Source organism: Lissotriton vulgaris, chromosome 7 (assembly GCF_964263255.1).
Source record: "Lissotriton vulgaris chromosome 7, aLisVul1.2, whole genome shotgun sequence".
In the NCBI taxonomy this organism is placed as follows: domain Eukaryota; kingdom Metazoa; phylum Chordata; class Amphibia; order Caudata; family Salamandridae; genus Lissotriton; species Lissotriton vulgaris.
In genome coordinates, this window is record NC_141695.1 from 1,075,722,647 (window position 1) to 1,075,740,069 (window position 17,423).

Here is a 17,423-nt window from a genome sequence, read left to right on the forward strand (position 1 = left end):
CTCCACTGACCCACTGGGCTGCCTGCCATACTTTAAAAGACCCACCAAAGTCCCAAGGTAAAACTGTTGATTACAGTGAACTGCTGGGACCCGTGCATTATTATGGTTGGCCTGGAAAGATACAACTCAGTCACCTAATCCACATAGTCCAACATTGACAGATGAGATCGTCATTGCTTTCTAGGGGCACATTTTGCTTTTTCTTTAAAAAAATAATAATAAACATCTTGATCCCCTTAAAAATGTTTTTGTTGTTTTAATCATTAAAGTATTCCTTTCACTAAGGGCCCGATGTAGGTAAATCTTTTTTACCACTTCATAAATACCGATTCATACCGAATCGGTATTTAAGAAGTGGTAAAAAAGAGAAGGGCAGATGTAGGTAATATTATTTTAAAAATTACCGAATCGGAAGGAATCGGTATTTACCGATTTGGTAAATACCGAATCGGTAATGCCCATTGATTCCTATGGGCATTGAAGCCCATAGGAATCAATGGGCATTACCGAATCGGTATTTACCGATTCGGTAATTACCGATTTCTGCAAGGGTGCAGGGGGTGTCACTTTGACACCCTCTAGCACCCCCAATGCTGGCTTGTGTGCCATGTGGCACACAGACATGCCCTAAGGGCATGTCTGTCTGTCACATGGCATAGGTGTGCATGCACACATGTGCATGCACACCTGGATTCGGTATTTTAACACCCAATTGGATTGGGTGTTAAAATACCGAATCTGAAGGGCCTGTGGGACTGAAAGTAGTCCCACCTACATCCTGAATTTTAAAAATCGGTAAACTTACCGATTCGGTATTTTTCCGATTCGGTAATTTTACCGAATTGGTAAAATACCGAATCGGACAAAAAAAGGTCCCCTACATCTCAGTAGGCCAAATACCGGTCGGAAACGGCCGAATTCGGCCGTTTCCGACCGGTATTTGGTACCTACATCGGGCCCCAGATTGGGTTGTAGATTTCATGTGTTGCATGTTTTACCTTTAAAGTTGTTATGGGCCCACAAAAATACTTTCTAAACATTTACTTTGAGGAGTGTGTTGCCTACTTTGAGGGAGTTTATGCACAGCATGCCCATCAGTTTACAATCCAATTTCTTATACAGGACCTAGAACATAGAGACAAACGCAGAATGCCATGCCCTAGGCAGATTCGTGAGATGGCACACCCCCTGCTGTAACTACCCTAGGGCCCATTGTCATTCTATATGTGACAATCAGCCTCAGTCAGAATGACAATGGGTCACTCCTCAGTCTGTGCGAGGTCGGGGAGGGGCTACTGCAGCCTTTAAAGTCTAAGAGAGAAGTGCGAGCAAATTAAACTTCTAGGTTGTCTCCAGGGTAACAGCACAGCTTGCTGCCATCCCCAAAATTACGGACAAATAGTGTCTGTTAAAGGAATGATAATGGACAACGGACAACATGCCAAAATAACTGACGTTCCGTGAAATTTACGGGCGGTTGGTCACCCTACTCGCACCACGGGCCGCCACTGCCCAATTCCCTGGCTGAGTACCAAACCACGGCGCTCAGACCAATCATAGGGGAGTTTGAATGCTTCATTGTTCTTGTTCTGGCCGAGTCCTGATGCAGAGGACAGACTGGAAAGATGCGGCAGCAATAGTTACGTTCTTTTTTTTTTTTACAGTCACTCCCTCCCCCTGCCTCCCCGCCACCCCTAATCTGTGCTGGCTGCCACAGTTTTCACGCAAAGAGAGAAGATGCCACAGAAAGGCTCGGTCAGGGACTCCCCGCCAAGCTGCAGTGGGAGCTTAGCCACAGTCCATGTAAACATGTTTGGCACACTCACAGCACTCTCCTAACAGGGGCATTTATTATATAGTTTGACATAAAAAACATTCTCAGTTAAAAAGTAAACTATAAATAGCCATCCAATGTTTCTGAAAAGCAATGGCTTTTGGAACGGGCGACCAAAAACCTATAAGAAGAGGTTGACATAATCTTTTGTCAAGTCATAACGAACAACACATTTAATCTACCAGTTCAGACTATGAAGTATATTTTGAAGTATGTTTCGACTAGGTGAGCGGTTTTTGGATTTACAGTCTGTGAGTTGTAGGAGTAAATTAGCACAAACAGCAGTGATACATGATCCGCGCTAGCTTCTTCTTGTGTTATTTGCACACCAGGGGATGTGTTTAAAAATTCACTGTTAACTGAAAATCGCCTAATTTCTGGCGGATATTCTAAATACGGAGAGGGACCGAGGAGTGGAATCGAGCAGCAGAAGCTCGTCTGCCACACAATTTCCAAGAAGGAGTAAAATCAGCTATTGGATTCACGCCATATTTGAAGTTTCCTTCAGGAAAGGCAGCATTTTCAGTTACCCCTGTACCCTCGAGATGTATGACTATTTTTAAATGCATATTTTCATGACAACTCACTCAGGGATGTGTTACAACTATTGTACAGATGTTTTGCGCATCTGTACTTTGAAGGCTTGGATCTGGGGCAAAGGTTGTTTCTTGTGCTTTTTTTTGCAGTTGCGACTGAGTTATGCCGTATGGAAGATGTTTTTGCAGCATGGGGCTCTCCGCAAACGCTAAAGACTGACAATGGCCTCCCGTTTTCAGGAGAAGAATTCAGAAAATTCATGAAGTACCTAGGGATCCGCCACCGGAAAAAAATACCTTTGTGGCCACAGGCGAATGGAATGGCAGAAAGATTCATGGAAATGATCAAAAAGGCGGTACAACGAGCTAAGATAACGCAGATATCGATAGGGCAGGCCCTATGCCAGATACTAAGGGCTAGATGTAGGTAAAATAGATTTACCGATTTTTAATGACCGAATTTTACAGATTCGGTAATTGAAAATCGGTAAATCTAAGCTGTGGACATGTAGGTATTCCAGATGTGCTGGAATACCGAATCGGAAGTATTCGGTATTTACCGAATCGGTAAATACCAAATCGGTAATGCCCATTCATTCCTATGGGCTTTGAAGCCCATAGGAATGAATGGGCATTACCGAATCGGTATTTACCGATTCGTTAAATACCGATTTCCACAAGGGTGCAGGGGGTGTCACTTTGACACCCTCTGGCACCCCCAAAACAGGCTCAGGTGCCATGTGGCAGGCATACATGCCCTAAGGGCAGGTCTGCCTGTCACATGGCATAGGTGTGCATGCACACATGTGCATGCACACCGGAATCGGTATTTTACCATCAAATTGGATTTGATGGTAAAATACCGATTCTGTAAGGCCTCTGGGACTCAGAAGAGTCCCACCTACATCTAGGAGCCTCAGATTCGGTAAATTTACCGAATTTTTATTTTACCGATTCGGTAAAATTACCGATTTGGTAATTTTACCGAATCTGTAAAAAAATGCCCCCTACATACCTGTCACCCATTTACCGATCGGTAACGGCCAAAATCGGCCGTTACGGATCGGTAAATGGCCTGAAACGGCCACCTACATCTGGCCCTAAGAGACTACAGGAACACTCCTCACAGCTCCACAGGGTGGTGCCCCGCCGAGCTCGTGCTAGGATGCTTGAGCAGGACAAGGCTACCGCAGATGGAAGAGACACCAAGAGAGGAGCGAAGCTGCATAGCTGCCAAAGATGAAGAAGCAAAAGCGAAAATGAAAGCAGACGCAGATAAGAGGAGGCATGCCATTCAAGCAAAACTACGTGAAGGAGACACAGTAGTAGTGCGGCAAAGACAGCTGAGGAAGTCAGACAGCCCATTCTCAAAGGATCCGCTGACGTGAAGTGAGAGGGCCCATGATAACAGCATCAGCAGGGCGGTATCACATCACAAGAAACAGCTCGCACTTCAAGGACCTGAAGTTCAAAGAAGAAGAACAGCAGGCACCAGCGCTGGAGGAAACTAGACAGGACGAAGGTGCACAAATGGACAACGGAGAGACGCGGCCGAGAAGGGAATGCAAGAAACCAAAGAGACTGATTCAAGAGATGTAAAGTGACGAGGCTCACCGTGAGAATCTCTCTCTCTCTCTCTCTCTCTCTCTCTCTCTCTCTCTCTCTCTCTCTCTCTCTCTCTCTCTCTCTCTCTCATTTAGTTCTCTACCAGTGACAATAGGCAATGTCACAGAAAATGTTTATTTGCAACAAAGGGGGAGATGTTGTGCCCAGGCAGTGGGCACTAGGACCTTGGGTCAGGGGTGTGGGTAGGGGGACACCGGACACCACTTCCGGTCAGGGGAGCAAGGGGACACAACAGGACTGAGAGGGCAAGGGGCAGGGCGCATTCTAATACTGCGAGCTAGAATCGAAATAAATATACCTGAAACCAAGCAACTGTCTCCTGTGGTCTTTGGGACATCAACGATATGACAAGTTACATTAACATTTTACGAAATATTTAGAGTATGCACTTGAATAACATTGTGAAAAGTAGTGATCGTTAAGAGTGAACCCTGCTCGAGTTTCAACAAGATCAAAGTGACTTGTGCCTTTTGCCAAATTCAGTGTAATTGCTCTAAACATCCGATTTAAGTTTACTAATCCACCACGAACGTGCCACTGGTCTCAATAAAGCTAAAGCTCATTGCATATTATATTTAATGTAAATATTGGTTTATGGTTTTAATCCTCCTTTTTGTAATACTTTCTAGCACTTTGCACAGACAAGGACTTGAGAAATCTTGCGTCAAGACTCAAAGACTGGTTTGGAGCCCTTCACGAGGACGCCAACCGCCTCATCAAACCCACAAGCACGGACGGAAACCAAGGCAGTAAGAAATTCATTTTATATTCTGATTATTAAAAAAAACACACACACTTCTGCAGACAGCGCCGTATGAATGAATGCTCTAGAAACATCTATTAAAGAGAACCACCACCGCTGTCTAAGGGGGACTTACAAACTCATTAACGCGTGCTGGAAACACTCAAGCTTTACAAACACTAATGAGTTCAGAGCCCACTCAACGCAAGGGCAAGTATACTGCTTCCACAGGGATTGTGGTTTAGGCTTCACTAGCCATGGCTGAATGTCAATGACAATTTAATCACAAATAGGCCCATTAAAAAGGATGTTTTTAAAATTCTCCTTGTTCAGGGTTCTTGGCTTTATGCATGCACTCTGCTGTTTCTGTGAATTGGATCTGCGCTCTAAAAAGTTGTGGAACAGCCGAAACAAATCGGTTCCAGTCTTGCAACTAATGAGAATATATTTGATTTGACTGGTTGTTGTTTGTTATCCTGCTAGCACAGGCATGCATCTGGGTTTTGTCGTTTTTTACCCATTATTTCGGAGTCTAAATGTGCCAGGTGTACTCCTGGTTTCCTGGTGTATGCTTGTCGCTCTTAGCACATGCTTCCTTGTTTTTCTTTTGCTTCAGATAAAAAAGGTTCTTTTTCAAACAAACTACATGCCCCCCCTACAAAGTATGGGTCTGTGTAGCTTTTTTCCACAATGATTGCTGTAGTGGTACCTACTTACAGAGGGTGGACACGTGAGTGCAATTATTGTGGGGAAGGACATTGGCAATCTTCGCAAAAATTCACCAAGAAATGACATTGTGGGTGTTGCCTACATTGACAGTAATGTAGGCAACCTCCTTGGGTTACTGCCTTCAGTTCCAACTTCAGGCCAGCAGACACATAGCAGATCCTGTGAAGCCTGGTTTGATTTTATTACATCAGTCCTCGAAGATTTTAGAAGGTGTAACTTTCCCCACAATAAAACAATAATCAAGGAATCATCAAATGTTGAGCTCTCATTTAGAAGACAGAAAACGTTTGAAGAGTCTTCCACTATGCTGTAACTATTTCAAGGTCTTCCACTTTACTGCGAATAATACATAGTATTTTATTACCCTACCACCGACACTTAAAAGTACACAATACCCAGACCTGATTTAGAAAGAATAACAGAATGAATATAGCTCATAGAAGAACGCAATCTATGTGAATCGAGTAAGATTTGTGTGGCAGTGTGCAACAGTGGTACATCATCATAGTGGCAATAAAAATCTGTGCAACCCATGGTTACTTGCTTTACTGTAGTGGAACCTCGCTGTCTGCACCATTACATATCTGCCAATTGATTATTCCAATGCTGACCTGGATAGATAGTACATCAGCTACCAAGATTACCATCGTACTGTACAAAACCACTGATAATTTCAGTAAAGCATGGCATTAGGGATCAAATTCAACCCTATTGACTATCAATGGCCTATTGATTGAATTGTGCAGGACTTTGCTAAATTGTACTATGGGCTAGTGCCAGGAAAATATTTTGGAAGTGATTTTAACTTCAAAAGTGTGCTCGTTTTGACGAGTGACCTGTGGAAGGACATTAAGAAAGAAAAGCACTACTTTCAACTGTTTCCCAGAAGGAGTTCTTTATTAGAAGTAGACATCCACAAATTGTTGAAGCAAGCACTGGTCATCCTGCAGCCATAAACCACAAAAGGCTTGTTCAGAATTCATCTGAGGACAAAGCTCCCAACAGAGGAGTGCGAGTCTCTATCCTACTTTGGAATGCTCGGGATGTCCAGTAGGCCAGGTCACCTTGGAAGATCAAAGAGTGCCACCTTTGCATACCTGAGGCAGGTTCGCCCCTTACCTGAGGACTAGATAAAGTTCAGGTAAAGTGTCTAACAGGCACATCGAAATAGCAGTACAATAAAGAATAAAGAACTTTATTGTGCAAACCAACCGGAAGTGAAAGCATAAACAGTTAGCAAGAAAATAAAGCAAAAAATAATTAAAATCCGCTTTTTACACTTAAAATGGTCTATGGAGAATGAGAAGTAATTAAAAGAGTACATGTAAAAAATATTCCTTCAATTATAGTGACCAGCGGGAGCTGTCACAAAGTGCTTGGTAAAGTCCACAATGCAATGCTCATAGCACACAAGTCTTCTCTCAGCTCTGATATCTCCTTTTCGCGTTGCTGGTGCCTGGTGCAGAGGCGCAATGTCATGGCCTGACTCGGTCTCTCCTCGAGAATCATTGGCTAGCCTCATCACTGCATAAGAGACGACGTCGGGCCCCTGTGGATTTAAGCTGTTACATTTAAAACAATATTGGCGCCTTTTTAAATTCCTGCTTTGTGAATCTCCATTTGATTGTCCACCAGCTCCAAACACTCAGATACAACTTTTCTCATTTATTTACAGTGGCCTGCTAAATTTGTGGTAATAAGACCTATGCGGCTATTAACATGTCTGTTTTTTTCTGCTTGATTTGCACAGTTATCTACACACTGGTGAGAATGGAGATTGTTTGTCTGTGCTCTCAGGTTCATCTTATTTGATAAGGATGCTTGACTCCGGTAGATGAATGAATTTAGTCCCAATCCCAAAAATTGGCCTTAAAGAAGCCAATTTTTCTCTGCTTTCTCTGCTGGGTACCTCTGGGAAGGTGTGCATGAAACAATTGTGGAATTTTATAGCTCAGTAGAGGGAAATAATATAACACAGTCTCACAGACTCATGCACTCAGTATGTTCACTCTCACATAAAAAGAGTAGGGAGAAGGAGGCCTGTTCCACTGTGTTGTCAGTTTTTTGACTTCCACAAGTCCTGATGTGGTGTCTAGGGCACTCCCAAGGGCATAACTGGTCTCTGACCGTATTTTAGGTGCTGTGTCACCATGATCTCAACAAACAATATAGCCACATGCAACACATTAACAAAACCATTGCTGAAACTTGACCTTATTAATTTTTAAGGAATAAACTGCAATATATAGCGCCTAAAAGCATAAAGCACCAACCATGGCTATGTGATCCTGCTGGGTCAAAGGCAAAAATTTCAGGCCGACCATGATGGAGCACGGGTCAGATACATTCTTTTTTTAAGTTTAAGGTTTATTGAAAACGAAAAAGCATATCACAGTTAGGAAAAGGAAACATACTAGAGAAGTTACAATGACAAAATAAGTTAATTCATTATACAACATAATATAATCCATGTGTAAAAAAAGGTAGAAGAAGGGAAAAGAAGGCGAAAGAGGGAGGGGAAAAAAGGGGGAAAGGAAAGAGAGGGAGGGGGAAATAACATGTATGATAAAGTCAATGAAAGCACCACCTGAATCTTTTCTGTAAACTACAGCAAGAAAACTGGTGAATAACAAGAAAACTATAAAACTTAAACTTTACCATAAGATAGCTAATACGGAAAGAAGGGAGCTAGAATTTAAACACGCATCTGAAATAAAGGATAAAGGCGACAACATTGAAATTCATGGGGGTTTCCGAACTTCATCTGGTTTGTTAACATTAGGAGAGGAGGCTAAGGCCAAATCTGAAAGGTAAGAGGATAAAGGAAGCCATAAAAGATCTCTCTTAATGCGTAAAGAGAGAGGGGTAACATTAGAAGAGTCCAATCTGTGATTAAAACAGACAGCATTCCACCAAGCCTTGAAAGTAACATTAGTTGCCTGTTTCCAATTAGAGGTAATTAAATGAAGGGCTATCGCTAATTACAAGTCAATTGATGAGGGAGAATGTGTAGAGTGTAGCCAGAGGGGTGATAATGATCCCAAAAAGATATGAGAGTTAGAAAAGGGGACTTGTGTATTGAAAGTTGTATTAATTTGGGACCAAACCAAGAGCCAAAATCGAGATAGGGAGGGGCAATCAAAGAGCATATGCTTTAAATCTGCTGAGGAACTGTTACAGGACCAACAGGTGGGGGATATGTCTGGGGAGAAAGTAGCTAATTCCATTGGGGTAAAAAGAAGGCGTTTATAAACAAAATACAAGGTCTGGGTCGTATTAGCTGCTCTAGATGTCTTATGAATTTCTAACCATAAAGAGTTCCAAAAAGGAACTGACTAACATTCCCCAAGATCCTTTTCCCATGCCAATTCTGATTTCCCTTTAGGTCTATCAGAAACCAAAAATAGAGTCTTATATAGAGAAGAGGCCGACGTATGAGTAGATAGTAAAAGAAAAAGATTAGAAGATGAAGGAGGGATGATAGGACTAGTGGGCAAAGACTGGATGTATTGAAGAAGAGACGGAATAAGAGAATCATGTTGAGATTTACAAGAAGAGGGTAAAGAACATTTTAATTGGAGGTCTGAAAAAGAGAGGGGGAGAGAATTAGACAACAATTGTGAAATCCAAAGCAAACCTTTGAGTCTTCATTTTTCCAATAGAAAGTACGACCTTTAATACGTAATAGATGATTATGCCAGATAGGCTGAGCATCTAGCAAAAATAGGGCAGGATAAGAGGAAGGAAAAAGAGGTGTTAGTAATTTACGAGTATGGGAGATCACTTGAGGTCGAAATGAAGAGATATTGTTTGTAAAAGCTAGGGATTCACGAAAGTGGAAGGGAGTAATGAAATGTTGCTCTATTTTCAACCAAAGAGGAGGATGAACACCTTAATTCTGATCCAACCAACGGGAGGATTGTCTTAAAGATAATGCACGATGATAGGATTTGAAATCGGGGAATTTAAGGCCTCCAGAAGATATACCTGCTTTAAGAGCAGTAAAAGCTATTCGCTGAGATTTATTCTTCCAGAGGAATTTAATCAAAATAGAATTCTTTTTTTAAAAATAAAAGGCAGGAATGTGAACTGGAACCATAGAAAGAAGATACAGGACTAACAGAGAGAGCATTATTTTAATTGAGTCTAATCGACCCCACCAAGAAAGAAAAAGTGGATGCCACCGGTCAATAGATGCACTGAGAGATTTAGAAAGAGTAGCAACATTTTCTTTCAAAGTTTCTGGAATCGTGGGAGTAAACCATAAACCCAAACATTTGATTTTAGAAGTTTTCCAGGAGAATCCGGAAGTGATAAAGTCTTGTTTTAGACAAAGAAAATTTAAAGGGACAACCTCACATTTATCTGAATAAAGGCGATATCCGGATAATTGGGAAAAAAATATCAACTTGAGAGAGAAAAGCTGGCATAGAGATAGAAGGATTGGAACAATATAAAAGGATGTCATCAGCATAGACAGACATTTTCACATGGGAAGAATCAAGTTTAAAGCCAGAGATTCTGTCATCAAGCCTAAGTTTTGTTAAAAAAGGTGCCAAGGCAATAATAAATAGCAGATGAGATAAAGGACAACCCTGAAATAATCTTCTGGAAAGAGAGAAATAATCAGAGGACATACAATTAACACAAATAGAGGCTTTGTGGTTAGAATACAATAAAGAGATGAGAGAGATTAATTTAGCAGGAAAACCAATCCATTTAAGTGCCTGGAACATAAAATCCCACCCAATTCTATCAAATGCCTTTCAGCATCTAATGTTATAGCAGCAAGTGGTTAATCAAGAGAGGAAGCCTTAATTAGAATATTAAAGAAAACCCTAGAATTATCAGATGACATACGACCTTTGACAAAGCCGGATTGTTCTGGGCCAATAATGTTTGGGAGAATGGAATCTAAACGGAGAGCAAGGAGTTTAGCAACAGATTATTTTATAATCTAGATTAACTAAGGAGATCGGATGGGAGTTCTTACAAAGTAAGGGGTCTTTATTTTCTTTGGGAATTAAGCAGATCACAGCTTCTTTAAAAGAACCAGAAGAAGAACCTTCTTTTATAAAATGCAGCTAAAGCAATAAAAGCTAAGGGAGTAACAAAGTGGCAAAGTGAGTGTAAAATTCAATGGTGAAGCCATCAGGGCCAGGCCCCTTGCCTCTTTTTAGTTTAGAAACAGCCTGAGTAATTTCGGATAGAGTGATATCTGATTCTAATGAGGCGAAGTCTGTGTCTTCGGTGGGTGGAGGATGTAATGAGTGAAATAAAGAAGAAAGAGCAGCAGAAGACTGATAGCTTTACGGCGTGTACAATTTTTTATAGAAGGAAACAAATTCATTTAAAATATCACTATCTTTAAAAAATGAAGTACCAGCACTGTTACGTATGGATTCAATTTTAGTACGTTCACGACAAATTTTTAAAATAATTTGCAAGCAATTTGCCCATCTTGTTCTGTCCTCCATAATATCTGGCACTAATTTTTAATGCAGCTTTCGTAAATGATTTATAAAAAGAGATTTTTGCATCAATGAGATGTTTCAAGGAGGATTCGGAGTTAGACCAACAGTAGGAATATTCAAGGTTTTTAATGTCGGCTAACAACCGAGTGTTTTTGGCTTCAAAAAACATATTTTTCTGGGAAACAAAACTTATGACAAATCATCTAGCCGCTGCATTAAAGGAGTCCCAAATCATAACTGGAGAAGATTCTGAAGTAGAATTAATAGAGAAGAATTCAGATGCAAAAGAAGTGATTTGGCTTGTGAAATTAGGATCCAAGAGCAATGAGTTATTAAAAGATCATTTACCCTTATGGGGAGTGAAAGGTAAAAGATCAAAATCTACAAAAACCGGGGCAGGATCTGATATCAGTATGGACCCAATGTCAGCATGTGCAGTAATATAACATCTATGAATTAGAAGTAAATGCAAGAATGTAAACTGTATAACGTATTAGGCTTATACAATGAATCGGAACCTGAAAACTTCTCAGAAAAATAAAAGAAGAGAAACTGTCATTCAAGTTCCTCATTACCAAAATGCTAACCGTGTAATAGTGCAGAACCATATCATCAAAAGAAAGGAAGGTAAAAAAGAAGAGAAAATGATGTTGATTCTGAATGAAATAAAGAAGCAAAAAACGATGAAACAATGAGAAAAGAAAAAGAAAAGTGCAGGGAAGAGAAGGAAAAAGAGAGCGAAAAAGGAAAGGATAAGAAAAAGAGCTGCTGAGAAAGAAGAAAGGTAAGACCAAAAACGGAAGATTAGAAGAACAATTGATGATGATGAGAAACATGAAAGGGACATACCACACTAAAACAGTGAGACTGGGGGTGGTGGAGCCACATGAGGAGTACAGCACACCAGATCAGGGAGAAAACCACAGGAACGTGCACAGGGAGAAGGTCGTCCGAGTGAACACAAAGAGCATACAATGTAGGGGGTCACAGAGCCGCATCTGGAAGAAGTCAAAAGAAAATAAAAATGTTAACAAAAGTAATATGATACCATGAGTACGAAACATTGCACAAAAAACAATATAGAATACAAGGCAAAGGTACAAGGTACAGAATACAAAAGGAAGAGGTATACATAAAGGACGTCAAGACTTGTCATCATTCCAGCATGCAAAGAGCACACACAAAGTATTCAAGGTTGAGGGATTTCCATTGAGACACTTGAACAGGAGTCCAAAAAACGCTGAAGCATAGCCGAGCCTTCATAATTTGTCTTCTTGTTATTATAAGTCACTTTGAAGAGACATTGATGAAATAATCCATAACGAGCATTCAAAGATCGAAGAGCAGGCCTCATTTCCAGAAATTTTTTGTGACGACCTGCAGTGCTTTTGGCATAGTCTTGAGCAAAGAAGAGGGTGGATTCCTCCCAAATACCCTTTCCTTTTTGCTTGGCAGCCTGGAGAACTTTGAGTAAGTAAGTATATTCCAGGAAATATAAAATAACACCTCTGGGTTTAACTGTAGAAGATGATGGTGTAGAAATGCGAGAGGGTGGACCCAGGCGATGAGCTCGTTGGATGTTTAAAGGTGGAGAACTTGGTAGACCAAGGAGTGGAGGCAGGAATGTCTGAAAAAAGGAGATGGGATTTGACCCTTCAAGACCTGGTACCAGGCCATAAATGCGTAGGTTATTGCGTCTCTAAATTTTCTACCTGTTGTCTGAGGTTTTGTATTTCTCTATGAATACCAGGAATTTGATCCGTGAGAGATTGGACGGAGGAAACAGTCTTTTCAAGGTGGTCAACTTTTTGCTCAGTATGCGACCAATTGGTTTCAAGGCTCTGAAGGCGAGCGTTTGTGTCAGCCATGTATGAACAAATTTCCTCTATGAAGGGCTTAAGAGAACGGATTTCGTCCAGTAGGAGTTCCAAAGAGATAGAAGAAGAGGAGTTAGTTGGGGAAGGAGGTTTTGTTTTGACTCGCTTCCCAGTGGTAGAGATAGATGCAGATGATAATTTAGAGGAATTTTTTGTATTTGAACGAGAGGAATGAGGAGAGGAATTTTTCATTGAGGCAGAATCAGTGGATGCGTCTTCCATATTCTCTTGTAACACACTAAAGGGGTTAATATGCTCTAAAGAGTTCCTGGCGGTGTTGACTTGTTGAGAGGAGTTCCTGTTGTGTCGTGACTTGCCATCAAATATGTAAATATGAAAGCCAACCAAGTTCAAGAGACAGAATAAATAATCTGCGTATGTAAAATAAGGACGCAATATACCGTGTGTATTGGGAGTCGGTGTTGGGGTTAAATCAACAAAAGTAGCGTAGAAGAGTGCAGCAGAGCTACGTTGTTAACATCACAGTCTCCAAAGCAACCAAACAGGTGAAGGAATATCTGCGTCAGCACAGCATTAAAAGATGCCTTTAAAATAAGCTTTCAGCCTCTGAGGCAATGGTAAAGTATAGGCTATACAGCATCTGCGTCAAAAAATAGAAGCTTGCATCAAAAACATAAATATGTAATATTGAGGAGAAAGCATTTCAATCAATGGACAGTAAAAACAAAAATAAAATAGGTGATAAATAATGATAAATCATGTGTCCATATGTTTTTGAGGGTCAAATATCCAAATAAAGAACCTCATGAATAAGTGAAGGGCAGTATCATGAGGAGATAGGAGGCAGCGCTCACGAACTGGTAAAATCGGCAGATACCTCAAAATGGCGGCCGCGTTTCCGATGCGAGCAAGCTATGGCGCAGGAACAAAGAAAAGCCTACCGACGCTCGTTTTCATCGTCAGAAATGACACCAAAGAGGTCCACAGGTGTTCCGATATTAAAGTCTGCGGGTCTGGAGAGCCCGTAGTCGTTGGGAGCTTCCCGTCGCGACTACGTCTCTGCGGAGCCTCTCCGATCCGCGGCCATTTCTCTCGGTGCCGAGACCACGCCCCGGGTCAGATACATTCTAACGCTAGTCTTGCTGAGTGAGTAAGTAAAAGACTTGTTGAGTAAGTAAGTAAGAGACTTATAGAGCGCACAATTGCTTGAAGGCATCTTGGCGCTAGTGTCTGGCATCAAGCCCTCAAAAAATCCTGATCAGAAAGAAAGTTTTTAAAAAGGCAGGTTTTAAGCTGTTTTCTAAGTTGTAAAAGGTTAGATTTAGCTCTTAGGTGAAAAAGCAAGACATTCCACAATTCCAATGTGGAGAAAGAAAAACATCTGCCACTTCAACAGGCCTTGTTGATTCTAGGGGTGGCCACCTTTTTTCTACAGTAGATCGCAGCATGTGATTGGGAGTATAGCAATGCAACATTTTGGGCCGGCATTAAGAAAAGGCTTAATGTACCTTACATAAAGCCTTGAAGTTGACCAATTCAATTAATGTATTATTGCTTGATTAACAAAAACCATTGCAGTTAACTTTTAAAACCTATGTAAAGAAACACTGTTCCAATCTCATTAAATAATAAATACAGATTCGAAAAGTTTACATCTAAGGTTACATACCAAACCCTTACATTGGGGCCATTTAAAATACTCTTTTTAAAACAGGCACAATAAGATCAGTGAACAAATTATAAATGGCACATGAAAAAACTAATAATAAAATAAAACTAACAACTAATTTTAGATAACATTGTGCAAATACACTATATAATGCATAATATTGTAATTCAAATTAATGGAGTAGTAGATCTATATGTCCTGAATCTAAATCCTATAACCAGTCCGATTCATGGAATTTCTACAAAGTAAATCACATTGCAGAGACAAGCTGTAATATCCATAAGGGGGTGCAAATAAACTGTGAAGAAACAACAGAGTTTTAACAGTCACACTTGGAATTGATTGCCATAGTAGCAAAGTTAGCATCTGTTATCTAAGACTGACCCAATTCATAAAATGTGTGGGAAATAAATTCCATTGTGCAAATAAGCAATAATAGTGCAATTTCATGGTATCGCTTGAGTCAGTATACTGTAACGGCGTAAACACTGACTCATCCATAAAAACCACATTTTGTAAAGTAGGCTGTAAACATGCATCAAAGTTTTCACAATAACTTCAGCTATAAAATACATATGAACACCACCTGTGTCATTAAAATGCAAAATACAGAGAAAGCAGGATGAGGTCTCAGTATATTCTAAAGACCTATTATCTAAGACTGACTCATTTCATAGAATTTATGCACAATAAAATCCATTGTGTAAACAAACGGTGGTATCTACATTGTGCAACTAATCTTAGAAAAATCATCAGGGTTTTCACAATTGCATTTGGAACTGATTTCCATAACAACAATATTGACCTTGTTAATACTCGATTCATTAGGGAGGCCCCTAGACTGCCGACCCCAAATGTTTTTCAACGATGACTAAACACTTTATGAATTGGCGTAGCAGGGTAACCGACTGACCCGATAAACATAAAACCATGGCCTGATAAGCCGATCTTACCCCACCTTTGAAAAATAGGGGTTTTAAAAAGGTGCGACGTATGTTGAGCAATTTCTGTCACACACACAGTATGTGCAATAGGGTTTCATGTGACCACCCACACAGTATACAATTAGTGCTTGGCCATTGCTAAATCCAGCTCGAGGTACCTTCCTTAGTTGAGTTTATACCCATTAGAATAAAAAAAAAAGTATTTTTTATTTGAGCCGGGAAAAAGGCATTCAAATATGGTGGAGTTCGAAGAACCTGATGTGAATTAATCACCGACCATGCAAGTGTTTTTGCCGCTAACGCTGTTTTATCCGCATTAAGGGAGTTGGCTTTGATTAGTCAATCGACTCTATATGCAGACCAAAATTCTGAAGGCAGGATGAAATATAGGATCGCCAGGAAGCAGAATAGGCAGAATTGATGATTTCGAGCCAACAGATGTGTGCTAAAGAAACAGGGTCAGATGTAAACATAGTATACATATATTTAAAGAAAGACCCTTGCAACACCTTAGACTGTCTTTGGAGACCTAACTCCAATCTTATTTCTCCTTGGCCAACTGATCTGGGGATCCCAAAAATTGTTTTATATGCCTTGATAACTAATAAATTCAATAGTTTTGTGTATTTCCCCCTAGTAAAAGAAGAACCGTATGTAATAGTTGGCTGGAGTTATGCTCTCATAAGCTTAATAATATAATCACAGGACCAGCTCACTAATTGGAAACTATGGAGGGTTGATGATGGCAATTTGCTCCATGCAGTTATTAACCTGTTTGAGCACCTCTTTGACATTACACGAAACTGAAACTACAATCTGTGTGTCGTCGGCATAGGAGATCACATAAAAACCACAGGAGCAGATCAGGTTCATCAATGGAGTGACATAAATATTGAAGAGTATGGGGCTTCACGAAGATCCCTGAGGGGCCCCACAGGGAAGGAGAATGATTCTGATGTAAAGTCACACAAGAATACCATTTGCTCTCTATCTGCCAAGAATGTGCTTAAAAGGGAAAGGGGAGAGTCTCTAATGGCAATGCACTCCAACTGGTCGACTACCGACTGGTTAAGGGTATCGAAAACAGCTGATAAGTCTAGAAGAATCAGAGTCGCTGTACCATCCTAGTCAACTATGGACCTGGTTTCTTCCATAGCAGGCAATAGGGCTTATTCAATTCAGTGGTTGGGCCTCCAACCATACTGGGAACTGTCTAGGAGATGGTGTACTTCAAGGAAAGCCACGAGATCGGCATTCATGGCTTTCCCATGAATCTCATCCAGCAAAGGAAGGCATAAGATGGGCCTGTAATTTTCATTCCTATGGGGTCCAGGGAGAGCTTCTTGAGTAAGGGAAGAACTGATGCCTTTTACCAAGCTTGAAGAAAGTGTTCTGAAATTATAATCTTGTTGAGAAGTTCCATAAGATGTACTGGTACAGTACTTGAGACACCGTAAAGGGCATTAGAAGGGCATGGCACCAGATTTAGTGACCTCATTAAGTATATCAACCGTTTTGCTAGTGAGAGGGGTGAAAGCAGTAAAAACGTTGGATGTTACAATACATCTAGCATTCATGGAGTCAATGGGCTTGCAGCTCTGATTGAAGGTAAATTTATTAAAAATCAAATTAACCTTTGATTGGAAGAAATCTGCCAATTTATTACAGAGAAATGGTCAGGCCCTACGTAGTTGTTAGTACTGCAGTTGGCCAGAGCTTTCACTGTTTTAAATAATTCTTTAGAGTGTTTCTTGCGGTGTTCAATTTTTTTCCATAAAACAACTAGATTTTCCAGCTATAATCAAGGGCTTATAGTTGCAGATAAGTTGTTAGTATTTATTTTTTCATCCAGGCAATAATTGTTTCTTCACTTTTGTTCTTGATGTCTTGTTTTATTAATTTGAGATCTTGCAAATACCACGGAGCAGAAGGCTTCCTTCTGTGGTTTTTAATTGTCTTTACAGGGGCCAGCTGGGAGACTGCTGAGTCAATGCAATCCGCATAATTTGCAGTATCTGTATCAATATTGTA

At 40.5% G+C, this 17,423-nt stretch overlaps 1 protein-coding gene across 1 annotated transcript in view; it reads left to right on the forward strand.

Moving 5' to 3' along the window:
* Positions 1–17,423, forward strand: part of SPOCK1 (SPARC (osteonectin), cwcv and kazal like domains proteoglycan 1) — a 2,113,319-nt gene that overhangs the window by 1,890,105 nt on the left and 205,791 nt on the right. Inside the window, exon 7 of the mRNA XM_086931522.1 lies at positions 4,626–4,745. Within this exon, the coding sequence (XP_086787648.1) occupies positions 4,626–4,745 (120 nt within the window). The remainder of the gene's footprint in view (positions 1–4,625; positions 4,746–17,423) is intronic.